The sequence below is a fragment of the Gekko japonicus genome, unplaced genomic scaffold (genome assembly GCF_001447785.1).
Source record: "Gekko japonicus isolate JY-2015 unplaced genomic scaffold, Gekko_japonicus_V1.1 scaffold52, whole genome shotgun sequence".
NCBI lineage: Eukaryota > Metazoa > Chordata > Lepidosauria > Squamata > Gekkonidae > Gekko > Gekko japonicus.
The window spans coordinates 55017-73451 of record NW_015168653.1 but is presented as its reverse complement, the minus strand read 5'-3'; the positions used below and the strand labels follow the sequence as shown (position 1 = coordinate 73451).

Here is an 18435-nt window from a genome sequence, read left to right as displayed (position 1 = left end):
CTGTGTCCTCTGAAGTCTTGAGTTATTAAAACATGCCCAATAATTGATACATTGAAGGCACATTCAAAGGAGCAGGATCATGTCTGCTGGCCCTCTCCTTATTCTCTGTATGTTTGTTGGAAGTTCGGCACAGTCCCCCCCAGGCGCACAGCAGTGCATTCATACTCTGTGCACTGACAACAAATGACTTGGAATGCAGCAAATGTGATTTGACACTAATTCCGCCACACTTGAGAATTGTTTTTGTATAGAGTTTTCTCAAAATATCCACTCCGGCCCTTTGCATCCTGCCACCCTACAGTACAAACCCTGATGTCCTTCTGATGGAGCCACCTGACTTACATTGCATGCATACATGCAAAACATCTTTTCAGCCTATTCCATGACTTGTCAAGAGTTCGGAATCTTCAGGCAAAATTGTCATCTCTTACATTTCTATTTCTATTTCCATTATAGCCCTCTTGAGGCTTTCAGTTGAAATAAGGCCAACACTAACATTTGAAACAGGTGTGCTTTCTCTTTCAACTTTGAAAAGTTTCAGCTGAATCTTTTTGCAGGACCAGCCTCTGTGTGTTCAGAGTTCACCAGTTGATACGTTAGTTGCCCCCCCCTTTTTCCTAGGAGGAGATTTCTTCTCAGCGGACCTCAGATAAGTATAGCCACCTATTTGTGAAATCACCCCCTTACTTGATGTTTTTGTTATTTTCTATGCTTTAATTGTTTCTATATGCTATTGTAACTAAGGAGCTGTGTGAATCTTGTATGCATCTGTTTCTGTATGTCTGAAGAAACTGCTTTAGTAAAAGACAACATTTATTCATAAAACCAGTGTGTTGTCTGACTTCCTTGGGAAATAGCGAGCGTTTCATTGGCCAATCCGACCTCTGGATACACGGGTTAGGACTCACGCACCGCCCATCCTCTGTAAGCAGAGTTGACTTGGGCTCCCAGAACCAAATTGGACCGGTTCGGGTAACATAAGGCCATATGATAACCTGGTGAAGCAGGGCAGACTGAGCAACACCAATTTGTCTCATGATTGGGGAGTGAACTCCACACCATGACAGGGTGAACCCAGTTCAAGTCTATATCTGACATTCTCTCTATTGGCTCTCTTACCAAATGCTTTTATAGAACAGTCCTAGGCATGCTAATTTATAAGTAGGTCTCAGTGAAGTTAATGTGACTTACAACCAAGTGCGCATAAGACTGCAGCTGCATTGAAACACACTGACCCATGGCATAAATTTATTTATAAGGAGTGATCAAAACAGTAAATATTATATGAATTTTGTTAGACACAGATCTCTACCCCACTAACAGAAAACTATGTCAGTTCACTTACAATAAAATAGTGGGTTGGATCCTATGGATTTGGGTTGGATTCCTGCTAACGGTGGCTGTGGAAGAACCTCTCACATCAGGAGAAGGTAGCTTGCATTAGAGGAAGGCACAACCATTAGAGGAACATATCCATAGGATCAAATCCAGAACCCTCACCCCAAATAAGGGAAAAAAAGAAAATGATGATGGTTACAGAGAATGAGATCAAGTATACTTATATTCTTGTTTAAAAATGATGTTCAGCATATTCCCTACTTTTTTGTGTTATAAGTACCAGTAGGCTATTGAAATTAGCACTGCATGGTGTTTAAATCACTTTTGGGGATGGAAAAGTCTATACCACATATAGAAGAAATTAAGGATGAAAAGTGCAAATATTTTCTGATTCACATGCTAAATTATATATTTCAAAATTTCTAGAACCTGGGAAGGGTTGAGGTACTCAGTGCTTGAAGCTCTGAGAAGGGGTGAAGCCAGGAGGTGGAATCCTATGGGGTTTGGTGAGCCTGGAAGCACAGCACAGAAGTTTTCACTGTGTTTTGGGTATGTAAGGTAAAGGCGGTGCTCATCTCCGTTTCCAAGATGAAGAGCCAGCACTGTCCAACGACGTTTCCGTGGTCATGTGGCTGGCATGACACTGTCTCTCACTTAAAATGCACAGTAAAAATAAAGAAGACTGAAGGGGGAATTGTAACCTTGCCCCTTGCTATTCTGGCAAGTAGTCCCAGAACACCCCTCCCCACGTCAAGCTGGGTATAGTCAGAAGGACTTCTGGATTGAACAGCACCCCTATTCATGAGTGGATGCTAGGGGTATGTGCACAGTATACACCGAGAAAAATAGATACCTGAAAAATACCTTATCAGTAATTTTCAGGTATTTATTCAGAGAAATAGCCGTGCCTGAATAAAAGCCGATATCATTTGGCTTTTATTCGGGCATGGCTATAAGGCATTTTAAAGACACCACAGTCTCTTCAAATCCCTTCTGAGTTCACTTGCCGAGTTGTGCTGCCACAGAAAGTATTTAAACTTTAAATGCTTGGCGAGTGAACTCAGTGACTTGGCGAGTGAACTCAGCAAGCATTTAAAATTTAAATCCCTTCTCCATTATACCCCATAGGGTATAACGGAGTTGAACAAATTCAGGTTTCACAAATATTTACCTGAATCCCAATACAAAACTGATATTGGTATTAGGGGATATTTGAGATACTGATATTTTCCAGTTCCAATAGACTTGAATCGGGGGGGAGGATGATTTTTCTTTGCACACCCCAGTGGATGCTGCTCTGTTTTTTTCAGAGTCAACATTTGCACTCCATCAAAAATTGTTACCCTGCAATATTTGCCAAAGCCATGCCATGATTCACAGCATGTCCTCAGGCTCAACTACACTATATTTTAACCCTGTTTATTTTATATGATGCTTTTTTTTTTTTTGCAAATGCAGCTTCTGTGATTGTTTGATCAAGAGGGAAAGGAAAGAGAGATGCACTTTAACACTTTCCTCCCCTGCTATTTTCTGCCTAGAAAAAACCTACACTCAACTTGCTTTTACTCTTGCTGAGGGAAAGATCATTATTTGTGTTTTTTTAAACATAAAATGGCAGAAGAAAGGGTTAAAGTCCCTCCCCTCTCTACTTCATTCTCTTCCTTGATCAAACAATCACAGTGGCCACATTCCCATCCATATACATGGAAACAGGAGCATGGGTGGGAAGTTATTGTCTACACCTATAATTACTGGGACTGTCAGAGTACATAACAGTGGACAGTGTCCAGAATGTCAGACTTTGGTTGGTGAGGCCTGGTGTGGCCCCCTAGGGGGCATCATAATTGACTTCCATGGTTAGCAGAGATTCACCATATGCAGCGATGTTCCTTAATTCCCTTTTTATTGGATGCAGCAAAGGCCACACAGGCTTCCTCGCAAGCGCAATTCCTTTCACCCACCTGTTTCTGCCCTTCAAACCTCAGGGGGCTGAGCTGTGCCTCTGCCTTTGAGCATTACTACCAGGCCTATCACAGTCTGGTAGCATTATCTTGACCCAGGCTCCAGTTCCTCCTTCAGGTTCCTCTTTCCTCTTTGCAACTCCTCAGCCTTTCTCAGCCAACTAGATTTCCTGATCTCCTCCCAGTATGACATTGCCCTTTTTATCCCATGCTGGTGAAGCTCAGCTCCACCCCACTCTTCTTAGAGCCTTCTTGCTCTCTTAACCCCTTCCTTGCCCTTCCCCACTCCAGCTGGGTTTCCATAAGGCTGTTACTGTCTTCTCATGAGGTGCCCTGCCCTATCCTGGAGCATTTGCTGCCTTCTGCCCAGTAAGTGGAGCCCCCTCTGGCCTTAGTGCCACACCTGGATGTTCAAATGCCCACAAATTTCACTGGGTAACTTTAGGCCACTTTCAACCTAACCTTCCTCATAGGGTTGATGTGAAGATATAATAGAGGGGAACACCCTATGTCATATATTAGGGGTCTCCAGTGTGGTGCTTATAAGCACCATGTTGCCCACTGTTTTCTTTCCTGGCACCCACCATGTGTTTTAGGAAAGTGGGAAGGGCGAGGTGGGTGTCTTGCCCAGCATGGCTTCTGATCGGCCACTGGAGACCTGATTGGTTGTACAGATTAAAATAGCATTGTTTCAGTGGCAGCAGCCACCACACCATTGGTTATATTCTCTCACTCCTCTTTCCCAGTGTATTTACCCCTCTTTCCCACTGCTCTCGGACTTCCTCTGGGTGTATGTGTGGCTCAGCTTCCTGTGGCACCCATTTTGTAGTTATGCCCACCATCCTGTATCAGAATTCCAAAGGTGCCCACAGGCTTAAAAATGTTGGGGACCCCTGTTGTAAATAGAGGAATGGTTAGGTGGAGCAGGGGTCATTTCCTGCAGGAGCGCACAGGCGTGGAGCTCCGGCAGTAAAGAGCCCAGGGGGCGGGCACATGCAACAAGCCCCACCCCCTGCTCCCAGCAGCCCTCAGTCAGAGCAAGAAGCAGCCAGGTAAGTTGCAGAGCCCCCTCGGCCCCCCGGTCCAAAACAGTCCAGTGACACCTTTAAGATCAAGTTTTATTCAGGTACAAACTCTCCCTCCTCTACGAGGACAGTTCTGCACATCCCCCCCCCAACGGTTAGCTATCCAAAACAGTCCAGTGGAGCCTAAGGGTGGGTGTTGCCTTCTGACACACTTTTGGTGATGTCAGAGGGTGTGGCATATGCAAACAAATTATGCTAATGAGTTATGCTAATGAGCTCCTGCACCTCTTTTTCTATGAAATGACCCCTGAGGTTAATAGAACACTCTCACCATGACAATACGTATGTCCAAGTTAACCACATTGGGAAGGTCTCTGCTGTTGGGAGTTGTTCACCTTCACAGCTAACATATTATGCGTAACAGAGCCAATACTTGTTTTCTGCCAAACACTATAGAGCTGCTTGTTTGGGTCCAGGCAGGCATTTCAGATTTCTCTCAAATGCCTTCTAGGTGCCTATGATGTTTCTCTGGCAGAAAAGTGCTTTCAGGTAGGCCATAAATCAGGGCCTATCCTGCCAACAAAAGTCCCTATGGTCAAAGCAATGGTATTCCCAGTAGTCATGTATGGCTGCGAGAGTTGGACTATAAGGAAGGCCGAGCGCCGAAGAATAAATTCTTTTGAACTATGGTGCTGGAGAAGACTCTTGAGAGTCCCTTGGACTGCAAGAAGATAAAATCAGTCAATCCTAAAAGAAACCAACCCTGACTGTTCCCTGGAAGGCCAGATAATGAAACTGAAGCTCAAATACTTTGGCCACCAAATGAGAAGGGAGCACTCACTGGAGAAGGCCCTGATGCTGGGAAAGATTGAAGGTCAAAGAAGACGGGGACGGCAAAGGATGAGATGGTTAGACAGTGTCATAGATGCAACGAACATGAAGTTGAGCAAATTTCAGAGGACGGCGGAAGACTGGAAGGCCTGGCGTGATCTGGTCCATGGGGTCGCGAAGAGTTGGACTCGACTGTGCGACTGAACAACAACAAAATCTATACATTTACATGAATGGGTCTCTGAACTCGGATAATTTTCTAATGTTTGAAACAGCCCTAAGAGAATTACAATAGCATTATATAGAGTGAGTCCTTTCTGCAGAAATAATGAATAGGTAGAAGAAGCTGATTAGAAGACATTCCTTCCAGGCAGCCATTAATTACCAAAGCAAGCTTTCCTTTCCCCCTCAATCTTCATGGTTACCGGAGATAGAAAATGAAAACAAACAAAGGCAAAGAGAATTTAGCACAAAGTGATGCATGTAGAATTGGTATGCATAAGACACTTCCGGAGAATCAGCACACAGCAAATTAGCTGGCCATCTCCTGGCGTTCCACTTAGCTTTTTAATTACAGATGGGGAAGAATATTTCCTTCTACAATGATACAACGCCATTTCCATTATGAATATAGGCCTGATGAAAACAGCCACTATCACCCACAACACTCTTCTTATGGCTAGCTTATAATGGAGAAGTCAAAATGTCACTGAATTAAAAAAAACACATACACACATACCTTCTTTCTGCTTTATCTTCTGTGATAAGAAAACCAATATTTCAGGAGAATAGCTCAAAAATGCAATCAGCATGAAGCCAGGGATTCATCACATTTAGCTCAAGGGAAAACCTTTTCTCCTTGAGTCACTTAATCGGTTGGACAATCATCCATTTCAAAGGAGCAATTTCTTAACTCCTTTTATCCTAAACATACCTTTAAAGGGACATTCCCAGATATGATGTTAATAACATTGAGGAGACATATCTGAAGAAGAGAATTCTAAGACCACTGAGTGATGTGTTGCGAAGACAGCACTGTTACAGCAATGTTGTGCACATGCTCTGAGAAGCACGCATACATGCACCACATAATAATTTATTTTTCCTTGATGGCGTGTTGTACTGTACAAATCCATTGCACTCCAGTGCCTTTCAAATATAGACAGAAGGCCAGGGAAAGGACTTTAAATAGTATGATTGTGGCTTGTGGATTTCATGGGGGCCCCAAACAGAGTGAAATAATAAAATGTGCAACATCTGCATTAACTATCTAATAAAGTGTTCTTGAAATAAGCTCCTTGTCTATTGCAGAAAAGAGGGACAATTTAAACTGCAACATTATTAAAGTAGCAATTTCCCAACATCAAAAACGGTTTTGCAGACTTCACAGTAAGCAAAGTATGTAGCTTGTTGCATCTTAATTCTGGATTATTAATCGACAGAGGGCATGATTCAGTCCATTTTCTAAAAGAGTGCTTTACATAGGGCATGATTCATAGGCCTTTCATCCTCATCCCCCATGCTCACTGGTGCTGCTCCATGCACACAGCCTCTGACACCAGCCCCCCCCCTTCAAGTAGATAGTTGAACTCCTTGGAGAGCTGAGGGTCCAAGTGGATTGATCTCAATTTTTTAAATTATCTCCTTCAGAGTATTTCATACTATATTCCAATTACTGTAAAGTCTTCTTTTACCCTAATCTTGGGTGTGCCATAACCAATGTCATGCAGAAGCAGCTGGGAGAGGGGACTTCCTTATATCATCACTGGAAGAGACAGCATCAAACAGGCAGTCCTTTCAGAAGAAATGTTTAGTCTGGGCAATGCTCTGAATCCTAAAAGAGGCACCAAATTGGAATGTTTGTATGGAGCTGCTACAATAGAAAATTATTGTGTGCTTTGTTTTAGGATAAACTAAGCTGTAGAGAACTATCTGGGGTGCAATATGAAAAAATCAGTTAATAATTATAGGAAAATAGGAAAGGACTGGGTTTAGGTTTTTCATGTTCTATCACTTACCATATGCACTTTATTTAGTTCATTCTCTAAAAGAGTTATTTACTTTGCATTTCCCCCCAGAGAAAAGAAAGCATGATAATACTTTGTTGCAATTCACACTCAACATAAAAAAACTTACTTGCTTAAGTTTCTTTAGGTCTTCATCGAGTTCCAGGTTGTCCAAAATAACAGCAACGAACAAACTCAGCAGAATCTACAAAAGAATGGGGAAAAAAACTACTGACAAAACAATCGTTTCCTCATGGAAGTTAATGAGAATTATGCAGGTGATGCCAAGAAGATGGGGTTTCATTTTCTGCTGGACTGTGGTATGTCCTGTGCAATAAAATGGTACACTTAATGTACATTGCATTTTGCACTGTTTGGTTTCACTTGGCCTCTAGCCTATGCTTGATGTGATCTCCACGGAGTTCCTGTTCCTTCAATACCTCTCAGTGCATGGCTTATACATTACAGGCCATTCCAGTGAATGGCCCTTTTGCGTGCAGCAATTTATCCACTCCATTCAGTCAACTTGCATGAAAAGCTTGCCTAACTTGACGGAACACAGGAAGAGACCCTGGTTCAAATCCCCACTCTGTCATGGAAGCTTGCTGAGTGACCTTGGGCCAGTCATGTATTCCCAGCATAGCCTGCCTTACGGGGCTATTGCGAGAGTAGGACAGAAGAGGGGAGAACAGCCTAAGCCACTTTGGGTCCCCACTAGGAAGAAAGGCAAGAAATAAATGAAGCAAATAAACAAACTATGCCGGTATAGTGTTTGCTTGGGCGGCATAGGGAAAAAAAATGGATCCCTTAGGTGATATGTGGATTTGTCCAAATGGAGGAGGAGGAAGAGAGATTGGATTTATACCCTGCCCTTCACTACCTGAAGGAATCTCAGAGTGGTTTACAGTCTCCTTCCCCTTCCCACAACAGACACCCTGTGAGGTAGGTGGGGATGAGAGAGCTCTTTCAAGAACTGCTCATGAGAGAACGGCTCTGTGAGAGCCTTGACTGACCCAAAGTCACACCAGCAGCTGCATGTGGAGGAGTGGGGACTCAAACCCAGTTCTCCCAGATTAGAGTCCGTGCTCCTAACCCCTACACCAAACTGGCTCAGAGAAGAATCATATCAGGAATATTTATTTGAAAGGGGTAGAACATGAACTGGGAGCTGCACATAGGGTTGCTCTTGAGATTGAAATAGAGGGATTGAATGATGGGGGATGTGTTCATCTATTGTGTGTAAGAACTGAATTTCTGAGCTATAGACCTATAGTCTTCCAAGAAATTTCACAGTGGTTTCCTCCGCAGGACTTTGCCATCACTTTGCCAGCATCTTCCCATTCAACTGAGGTTCAGGTTTTCGGTCCTACCACACAAGCAAAACAGAAGCATGGAAAATGGCAGGGCTACAGCCAAGAATTTGGGATCTTCAGCTGTGCATTCAAAAAATTTCAGGAGTGGGCAAACCCTCCTTCAGATAAAGAAGAATTCCCTTCAGCAGGGCTAGTTTTGGGCAGGAACGCACAGGAACGGAGTTCCGGCTGGCTCCCAAGTTGGCCACGCCCAGCAGGAACTCATTAGCATAACAGGCCACACCCAACAGCAGAAACTCATTAGGATTGGTTACATTACGGGTGTGTGGCCTAACATGCAAAGGAGTTCCTGCTACAAAAAAGGGCCCTGGGTTTTGACAACAAACAAGGTAAACAGAATAAGAAGCAAAAGGTGGGTGTGGCTGGATGACCACACTTCTGGTAACATGGGGGGTGCGGCCTAATGTGCTAATGAGCTGTGCTGTCAGGGATGTGGCCCAATATGCTAATGAGTTCCTGCTGTTGGGTGTGGCCTATTATGCTAATGAGTTCCTGCTGGGCTTTTTCTACAGAAAGAGCCCTGCGCCCTTCAGTACTAAAAATGGTTTTACGTGTACTCAAAAGGCTGCAGGAAAGCAGGGGACAGGGGAAGTAATGTTCTAGTAAGGGAAGAAGAGGTTGCAAGGACAAAAATGTCTTCCCAGCAACAAAGATCACCTTCACCTGAATCGCTGTGCTAGCCATGAAAGATGCATAATGGCATATGAGAGCTTCGATCCATAACAGCTCTTCCTGCTTGTCTCTTCTTCCCTGATTGGCTCATTTTAGAAGGCAACTGGAGTTGAACTATTTTATTGGTTTGTTTTATTTAATAAATCCACCAATCCTCCTGCACACGGGAGCAAACTGCATTTATGCAACTTATTATTTGTATATCAAAAGGTGGGAACACTTTAAAAAAAACAAAAAAGATTTTAAAAAAAAGAAAATTGGCAGCATATTTTGCAAACACAGTACTTCTCAAAAAAGGTCTTTCAGATTGTACAATGAAAAATTTGCAAAAAATTCACCTCAGGCCTATTTCCGACTGCGTCCCTAAGTATAATCATAATTAAAAGCTGATTTTTAAAAAAAAATCAAGAAGTTTAGCAGTACCTGGTCGTTTAATCTGTGATCAGCTCCCATCTCTTAAGCTGAGAATGACAGGCACACAATGAAGATTTTCACAAAATGCCAAAAACAAATCTAGAGTACTGTCACAAAAGAACATTTAAACCTCAACTTATTGTTTGTGTAACTTCCTCCATTCCCTTTCTGATTTTAATAACAGACTTCACTCCTAACACAGTTTTTTCCCCAAGCTTAAATTCTATTCCAGCTTCTGCTGTGAAAGCTATTCATTTCTCTTTGGCTCTTCACAGGCACCGTTTCCAAGTGCATACAATTAGCACTTCTGACTAGCTCTACCCTTCCTTCTCATTCTGAGCACTGGAACTTATCATTTTCTGCAACCTTTGCTTGATCCTTTATCCAGTTGTCACTCTCACTACCTATTCTTAGGGCTGTGTATGAGCATCGTATTTGGGGGGGGGGATCCATGGGAGCTGTTCTCTCCTTAAGACAACAGGGGAGCTAGCCCTGTTTCTTCAACAGTGGTCAGGATCACTGTACAAAAATGAAAGAGTTGTAAACATCATTACATCTAGCATAGTCTTGCAATGTGTGAGGTAAAGAAATTCATTACTTTTTCTTAAGAGAGTTATTCTCCAGAGATGAATAGAAAATAATAAAATAAAGGAGATCTCAAAATGGAAGAACTTTTGTACTGTGTCCAGTGGGTAGATGTGTTGGACGGAAGCAGCAGAACAATGTTTGACTCCAGTGGCACCTTCAAGACCAACAAAGTTTTATTCAAGGCATAACTTTTCCTGTGCCTGTAAACCTCACCCCAATCACCCCACTTCAAAGAAGAACATGCTGTAAAGTCACCTCCATGCTTGAGAGGAGACGTAATGACAGGGTCTCAATGAAAAACTCTCAGCATTAAATAATTGATTATGTATGTGCCCATCCGCCTCCAATTCGACATATTTATTGTCTTAACTATGTTTTTCTCCCCCAGAGTTGAACCCAAACAAATGGTACCATATAAGCTATGCTTGTTATTCCTTGAATCTGTTAAACATCTTCATTATGTTAACTTGCTGCTTTTACTTTCTATCTCTCTGTGTGTGGAGTGGTCACTTCCATTTCACTGTATCTGAAGAAGTGTGTGTGCACAGGAAAGCTCATACCTTGAATAAAACTTTGTCGGTCTTAAAGGTGCCCCACTGGACTCAAACTTTGTTTTTCTACAGTGTGTGTGTGTAAACTGCCATCCTGTCACATGTTTTCTATTCTTGCATACTGATGGAATTGAATTTTTAACTGTTTTTATCTATTTTGTATACTGTATGCACTCTGTGCCTTGTGTAAGCCGCCCTGAGCCCGTTCGTGGAAAGGGCGAGATATAAATACAATGAAATAAATAAATAAATAAAAATAAACTGAATTATGACAACCCCAGCCAGGGGCTTTGGAGGCAAGTGAGAAGCAGAGGTACTTTGCCATTGCCTTGCTCTGCAGAGATGGTGGTCTCCCATCCCAGTACCAACCCTGCTTAGTTTCCAAGATCTGACAAGGTTGGGCTACCATGCTGCCCTCCCTCCTTTGTACATGGTAGACTTGCAGCATTTTTTTCTTTCTATGGGCTAGATTGGGGATCCCCAAGCTTACTCAGCCTATAGGCATTCTTAGAATTTTGAGGATATGGAATGGGTGCCACCACAAAATGGCTGCCATGAGGTGCCAGAGGTCAATCACAAAATACTGGGAAGGTGCAAGTCAAGCAACCTCCTATGACAAAGGCCATGTTTTCTTCACGAGTGTTCTCTGCTGACACAAAGATTATGCCTCCATGGCTGTTCTGAAGCACTTCCTGCTCCAGTGGAGTGAAGGAAAGCCAGGATAGAGAAGATATGTTTTGTTGAAAAAACAGACAGGCATCTGGAAACCCACCATCAGGTGCTATGTTGGGGGGGATCACTGCACCTCATGAACACTCGTGATAAAATAGATGAGCAGCACTCATAGTTTCCCAAACTAAAAAAAAAAGCAAAACTAAAACTTTTAAAAACATCAAAACAATTCAAAATAAGCACCTATACCAGAGACAAGTGCTTCCCCTCTTTAGGGATGTCGTGGACACTATAAGTAGGTACCAATGATAAGCACCTAAACACATAGATGGTGGCAGGGCTATTTTTGGGCAGGAACGCATAGGAACGGAGTTCCGGCTGGCTCCCGAGCTGGCCACGCCCAGCAGGAACTAATTAGCATAATAGGCCACACCCAACATCAGAAATTTATTAGGATTGGCTACATTAGGGGTATGTGGCCTAACATGCAAAGGAGTTCCTGCTACAAAAAAAGCCCTGGGTTTTGACAACAAACAAAGTAAACAGAATAAGAACCAAAAGTTGGGTGTGGCTGGATGACCACACTTCTGGCAGCATGGGGGTGTGGCCTAATATGCTAATGAGCTGTGCTGTCATGGGTGTGGCCTAATATGCTAATGAGTTTGTGCTGTTGGGTGTGGCCTGTTATGCTAATAAGTTCCTGCTGGGCTTTTTCTACAAAAAGAGCCCTGGATGGTGGTGGAAAGTGCTCTCAGATCACAGCCAACCTATGGTGAATCTGCAGGGTTTCCAAGGCGAGAGGCATTCAGAGGTGGTTTGCCATTGTCTGACTCTGTGTTATGATCCTGGTCTCCCATCCAAACACTAGCCAGGGCCAACCCCACTTAGCTTCTGAGATCTGACGGGACTGAGCTAGCCTAGGCTATCCAGGTCAGAGTGCCTCTATCGTGCTAAAATAAAAGTTGTGAAATTTATTGTGATTTATTTCTTTTATTCTACCTTTCTACTTGAAAAAGCCTTACCAATACACTAAAACAAACTTGTTAGTACCTCTTAATAATAAAACAAGATTAACAATGATGTAGACATAAAATGGCAGCTTAAAACATATGTAAGCAGTAAAAACTAGCTGCTATTAAAGGGCATCTAAAAGACAGTAATGGAGGAATCAGGCAAAGCTGTATTTGTGAGGGAATTCCAGATCAAAATTCCTCTCACTTGTAGCTATCTGCCTCACTGCAGAAGATACAGATCCTTGAGAAGGGCCTCAAGCAGATTATCTCACCTGTCTGGCAGTTTCCTATGGAAGAAGGCCGCCTTATCTACTACTTGATCCTATACCATTCAGAACGTTATAGGTTAGAAGCAGGGCTTTGAAATGATCCCCATAACAGACTGGAACCCTGAAGAGTTAAAAGCATCGAAGAGAGATGACCCCCCCATAGCAAGTCCCCCATCTGGCTGCCAAATTCTGAACCATATGAAGTTTCTGAATAGTTTTCAGTGACAGTTCCTACTAGAACACATTGCGGTAATCAAAGGGAGATGTTACACTATCACAGTATGAACATCTGTCGAAAGATCAATCTCTTTCCAAACGGACTCAGCTGGAACACCAAGTGAAAATGGATGTCATTTCTGAATCCATCATCAGAGCTGGCTCTAGAGGCCCCCCCAAGCTTTGAACTTAATACAGGCTAAACACCATGAAAATATGGAAAGATGAAGGGGTCCTCAACTAATAGCACTGTGTTTCATGTTACTAGCCCTCATCCACTCCATAACAGACTCCAAATTCACATTTATGACACTCACAATGACATTGGGATCAAATTAAAGGGTTAAAATGAAACCTTATCCCAATATAACCTTTAAAACAGCTAAACCAATCTATGCTAGACTCTCTCACTATAGTCCCCAATCTACATCTTATCTGATCAGAGACCTTGCCTCCTGGGATGCAGAATATGCCAAGAAGAAAGGTCCAGGAAGCAGCAAGGGACCCGTGAAAGTATGGCAGCTCTGTCATTTGTAGAGAAATTTTGGATATAGCAGCCACAACTCCTGAAGCACTAAGGGAACCCTTAAAAACTGCCATTCCAGTTAGGTGGATGCAAAAGAAAAGAAAACGTTGGGACCCAGGACTTTTCCTGGTAACACCCTCTCCCCCCCCCCCCATTTCCCCAAGTTCTCTCATTGGTTGAGTGGAGACTGACAAGGGACTGAATCCAGTATATAGAGAGACAATGGTTCCTAAACAAAGCTCAATTTATTCCATTATACACTCTTAAGACAGAAAACACTTGGTAGCATTTCAATATTCAACACAGAATATTTCAACCCAATACTTAAAACAGTGTACTTGCATAAAACTCAGAACGTTCCGAACTAGCCACCAAGGTCTCACATGGAGCTGTTGATGGCCAGCCCCGACCTTTAGTAAACCAGAGAGATACATCTTTCTTGGACCTATAGCTGCTAATGTACCGACTGATGTACCTATCACGTAGGACTACCATGGATATGAGACAGGCCCAACTGGAACTGGCCCTGAGGTACTGACCCAAATTTATCCTCATCTTTCTATCTCTGGGGTTGGGAAGCTCACAGAAATTTAAGGAGAATCAAAGATTCAGATATCCATTTTGATTCGGATACTGACACCACTAACGTCTGGAATGTATAAGCGTTCTCTAAGGCAAAAATCATGTAAGGAGTTATCCTGTACCAGAAGGCCACAGCACCAATAGAGTTCTGAAACCTACTGGGAAACCAAGCCAAAGATTCAAATATAGAGGCTATTTACTATAAAAACTAAAGTATCATAGGTTTAACAGAGGACTGGAACTAAGTCCAGGCCCTGATTCCGTGACAAAAAGAAAAAAGAAAAAAAACTTTTCATGTTTAGCATCCCCTGGAAAGATGTCTATTTATTGTCCAACAAGGAACAAATCACACAGTGATCGAAACCCAACAAAGAGAAGAAAGACACCTTAAATAAAACCTTTATTCATACACCGTATTAACTGTTAGTTTGTTCTGTTAGTGGGCATGCTGTAGCATAATGACATTTCTCATGTGCTCATTTGGGCATCATACAACAGGAAAGCATTGTAATACATTCTAATTAGCGGTTGGTGTCCTGAAGCTTTTTAATGCGTCAGCCTTCAGTTTAATTACAGCTAGGGGAAGGATGAAATCAACTGCAGAGTGTCTCTACATGATAAGTGTAAGTTCCTGCTTCACTGTGATCCCTGACCAGGAGAAATGCTCTTGGTGGTTAACAACTATAATATTAGCTTATGAGAAGAAGTACGGCCTTCTTTAAAACCTCATTGTTATGCTGCAACTAACACTGTGCTACCATATGCCACAGAACCAAAGTCTAGATCTACATCAGAGAATTAAGAGTTTCCCTGCTCCAGTAAAAACAACCCATAGACAGAAGGAAACCTTCATGTGCAAATTCCCCCCCCCCTTATTAGGCTCCTACATCTAGAACCTAAGGGATGTATGGAGCTCCACTGACTTAGTATGGAGAGCCAGTTTGGTGTAGTGGTTAAGTGCGCGGACTCTAATCTGGGAGAACCGGGTTTGATTCCCCACTCCTCCACTTGCACCTGCTGATGTGACCTGGGGTCAGTCACAAGCTCTGGCACAGCTGTCCTTGAAAAAGAGCAGTTGGTGTCAGAGTTCTCTCAGCCCCACCCACCTCACAGGGTGTCTGTTGTGGGGAGAGGAAGGGAAAGGAGTTTGTAAGCCGCTCTGAGTCTCCAAGTGAAGGGCGGGGTATAAATCCAATCTCTTCTTCTTCTTCTTCTTAGTTTGTCATAACAATGGTACTCACTCCACAGCTCATGGAGAGCCATAGTCATAATTAACATCAACCCAAAGAGCCAAGTTTACACAGAGTCAGCTCAGAGAGTCTTGTTCCTTACCTGTTCCTCTGGTGGTGGGTGTTTCAAGGTAGCAACCACTTGCCAACCACAAGTCTCACCAGGCAAGGAATTTGCCCATGTTCCTGAAACATTCAGCAGGTGCCACACTGGGCAAAGGTGCTCAGAACAGCCACAGGTGGCATGTCAATAAGCCATATATGTCTCCTGAGCCCCAGACTGAGTATCTCCCATTTATAAAGTTGGGTGTCCACAAAAGTCCTTAGCTCAAGTATTAGGAAAAGGTCTGATAAACCAAAAGATTTACACTTACTGCCACAACACAGACAGAGAAGTGGTCAAATTGGATTTTTGGTAGTCAAAATGGATTTTGGTTGGAAATGAGTTATATAGTGCTGCTTTTACTGCTTTTACCTGGGTAAAAGACAGAAGATATAGCTCTGCCATACCATCTCTGGACTTTAGAGGACAGGCAAGAATGTACAACCTTGTTCTTTCTGCAAATTTGTATGTATTGGGGGACAGAACTACCCTTTTTACCACTCCCCCAAACAGGAAATCAGCAGTCAAGGCCAATGAGCAAAGACAGGCAAGTCACAGTAGAACTAGATTTTTCAAATTGGCAAATTGGCTTCTGCCAGGCTTATGAGTAGGAGCCGCCGCCACTTCAATTCCACCACCGATATGTTTGCAGCATCGCACCACTACCACTAATATGTGGTTCCATCTGGGTGCGAGGTGACCCTGGAAGGAGAGGGTGCTGACAAGTTGTGGGACCAATACCATTTGAGGAAGAACTACCCCATCTTGCACTGACACTTTGTTGTTGTACTGTATTGTTTTATGGTTTTAGACATAATAATAATAATAATAATAATAATAACAACAACAATAATAATAACAACAATAACAACAACAACAACAACAACAACAATAATAATTCGCTGCTCTTAACTACTACACTACACCAAACTAACTAATGGGAATGGAGATGTTTAGAGAGAAATTTGCAGAGGAAGACCACCAAATGGAGGGATAATTATGAGCCATGATGGTTGATTCTCTCCTACAATTCCCCCCTCCCCCTCAGCAGCTTTACCTTTAGCTGGAGTTATCTGCCGTTTTGGAGCCTGTCAGGTACCAAAATTAATTTAAAATAGCCTTGTGGTCAGCTTTGCAGGGGAGAACTGTTCAAGGAGAACGGTTAAGAGCTCTCTCTCGCCAGCTGATTCTTCCTGGCAAGTTTCTCTCACTCACACTGGTATAACAAGGGAAGCACGGAGTTAGGAAACGCACCAACAGAACTTCATGGGAACCAGTATGAGAAATATTTTGAGAGCACAAACAACAGAATATCGAGCAGAAATGCTGAACAGTATGCAACTTACCAGAGTAGCAAAAAGGTGATAAAGTATGAAGTAAATAGCAACAACAGGTGCCCACATATGCCCTACAGCATTAAGGGTTTGATCCATGACATCTACCCATCCTTCCTGAGTAAGTATCTGGAACATTGACATAAATGCCTAAAAGAGAAGACAATCAAATGCACAATTAGATATGTTATAGTGAAACCAGTGAGTAACATACAATCAGTATTTGTGGTGTGACAACTCTGTTGGCCAAGATGATGATGACCCTTGGGTTTCTCTATGAATGTAGTGAAACTAAAGTTCAAGTATCTGTTATACTCTTTAAAGACTTCCGCTTCCAATCAATTCTGATTATTTTGTGGGGAGTTATTCTGATGCTTTTCCCAATATATCATGTTGCAAGCAGGAGGCCTGCAAAACTTGCCAGGAGAAAATCCCACTCCCTCCCATCACTGTTCAGCATGACTCCCTTGGAGCCCAGCAGTGATGTCTGGGAGGTGCTCTGAGCCTGGAGAGGCTGCTGGGCTTTGCTGCTGCTGTGGCTTGGAGTGGCTACAGGGCTCCACTGCAGTTGGGCTTGGAGTGGCTCCGGGCTCCACTGTAGCCACGGCCAGGCCTGCCAGTAGCTCCCAGACGCCACCATCTCCATGGCTGGGCCCAGAGCGGCTCCCAGGCTTGGAGCAACTCCCGAGCTCCACTGTGGCCATGGCCATCTGTCTGGCAATTCCCGGATTCCACCGCGATGGCTGGGCCCATCAGCAGCTTTCATGCTCTGTTGCTGCCACAGCCACCACCACGGTATGCTGGGCCCTTCTCCAGCTGCTTTACAGTAAGTGTGTTGTCTGTGCATGAGCAGATGCTTTATTTAATTTTGGGGATTTGACCCCCCCATTTTTTTTTTAATGTTTCAGATTTTTGTGCTAACCTAGGGGGTCCCCCAAGTTTACAGAAAAATCTGTTTGGGGCAAGTACGGCCCTGATCCCTAGGTTTAGCCATCCGCAGATGGGAGCCACACTTGTGAAATAGATATATAGATTTGTATTCATTCTCCCAGAATCCCAGTTAAGTTTTGAATGTCATCTTTAAGAGCTTTCCTCTTTCTAGCAGAGCTATATTTGAGTCTAGTAGCACCTTAGAGACAAAAAGTTTTTTTTGGGGGGGGGTATGACCTTTGAGAGTCATGACCCTTTGTCAGACCTCTGATGGAGGGAGCTTTGACTTGCAAAAGCTTCTACCCTGAAAATCTTGTTGGTCTCTAAGGTGCTCCTGGACTCCAGTCCAGCTCTTCTGCCGCAAACCAACATGGCCGCCTTCTGAAACCATCTTTCTAGCAACGTCTCAGAACTTTCCAAGATCTTTTCTGCTCAACTGAAAGTGAAGGGTGGGCTTTGAAATGGATTCTGCCAGACTAACTTTTACTGTCATACCACACATGGCACCGAATAAAACCTAGAGTCTAATTCAGGAGTTTATATTTTATCCTCTTCTGGAGTGACAAACTGCAGTGAAATTCAGTCATGTCAAGCCCGTTTTTTCATCCAAAAGTAAATTCTGATTCAAGAAGATCTAAAATCTCTTTTTTAAAACCAAATGCATGATTCTTCATCTCCCTTACAGATAACACTGACTAAAAGACCAAACTATAATATGGAGGATCCACTTGGGGAAAGGCTAGTTTTGATCAGAGTAAAGCCAGTGGTGAAGGGGGAAGTCTCCCCCTCATAATGTTTGAGT

General features: G+C 43.1%; 1 protein-coding gene across 1 annotated transcript in view; it reads right to left on the bottom strand.

Moving 5' to 3' along the window:
- The window catches only part of NALCN (sodium leak channel, non selective), a gene marked incomplete at its 5' end in the record, with an annotated part of 154275 nt that overhangs the window by 99416 nt on the left and 36424 nt on the right, over nt 1-18435 (bottom strand). The window contains 2 exons of the mRNA XM_015415105.1: nt 7292-7366; nt 16716-16853. Coding sequence (XP_015270591.1) covers nt 7292-7366; nt 16716-16853 — 213 coding nt within the window. The remainder of the gene's footprint in view (nt 1-7291; nt 7367-16715; nt 16854-18435) is intronic.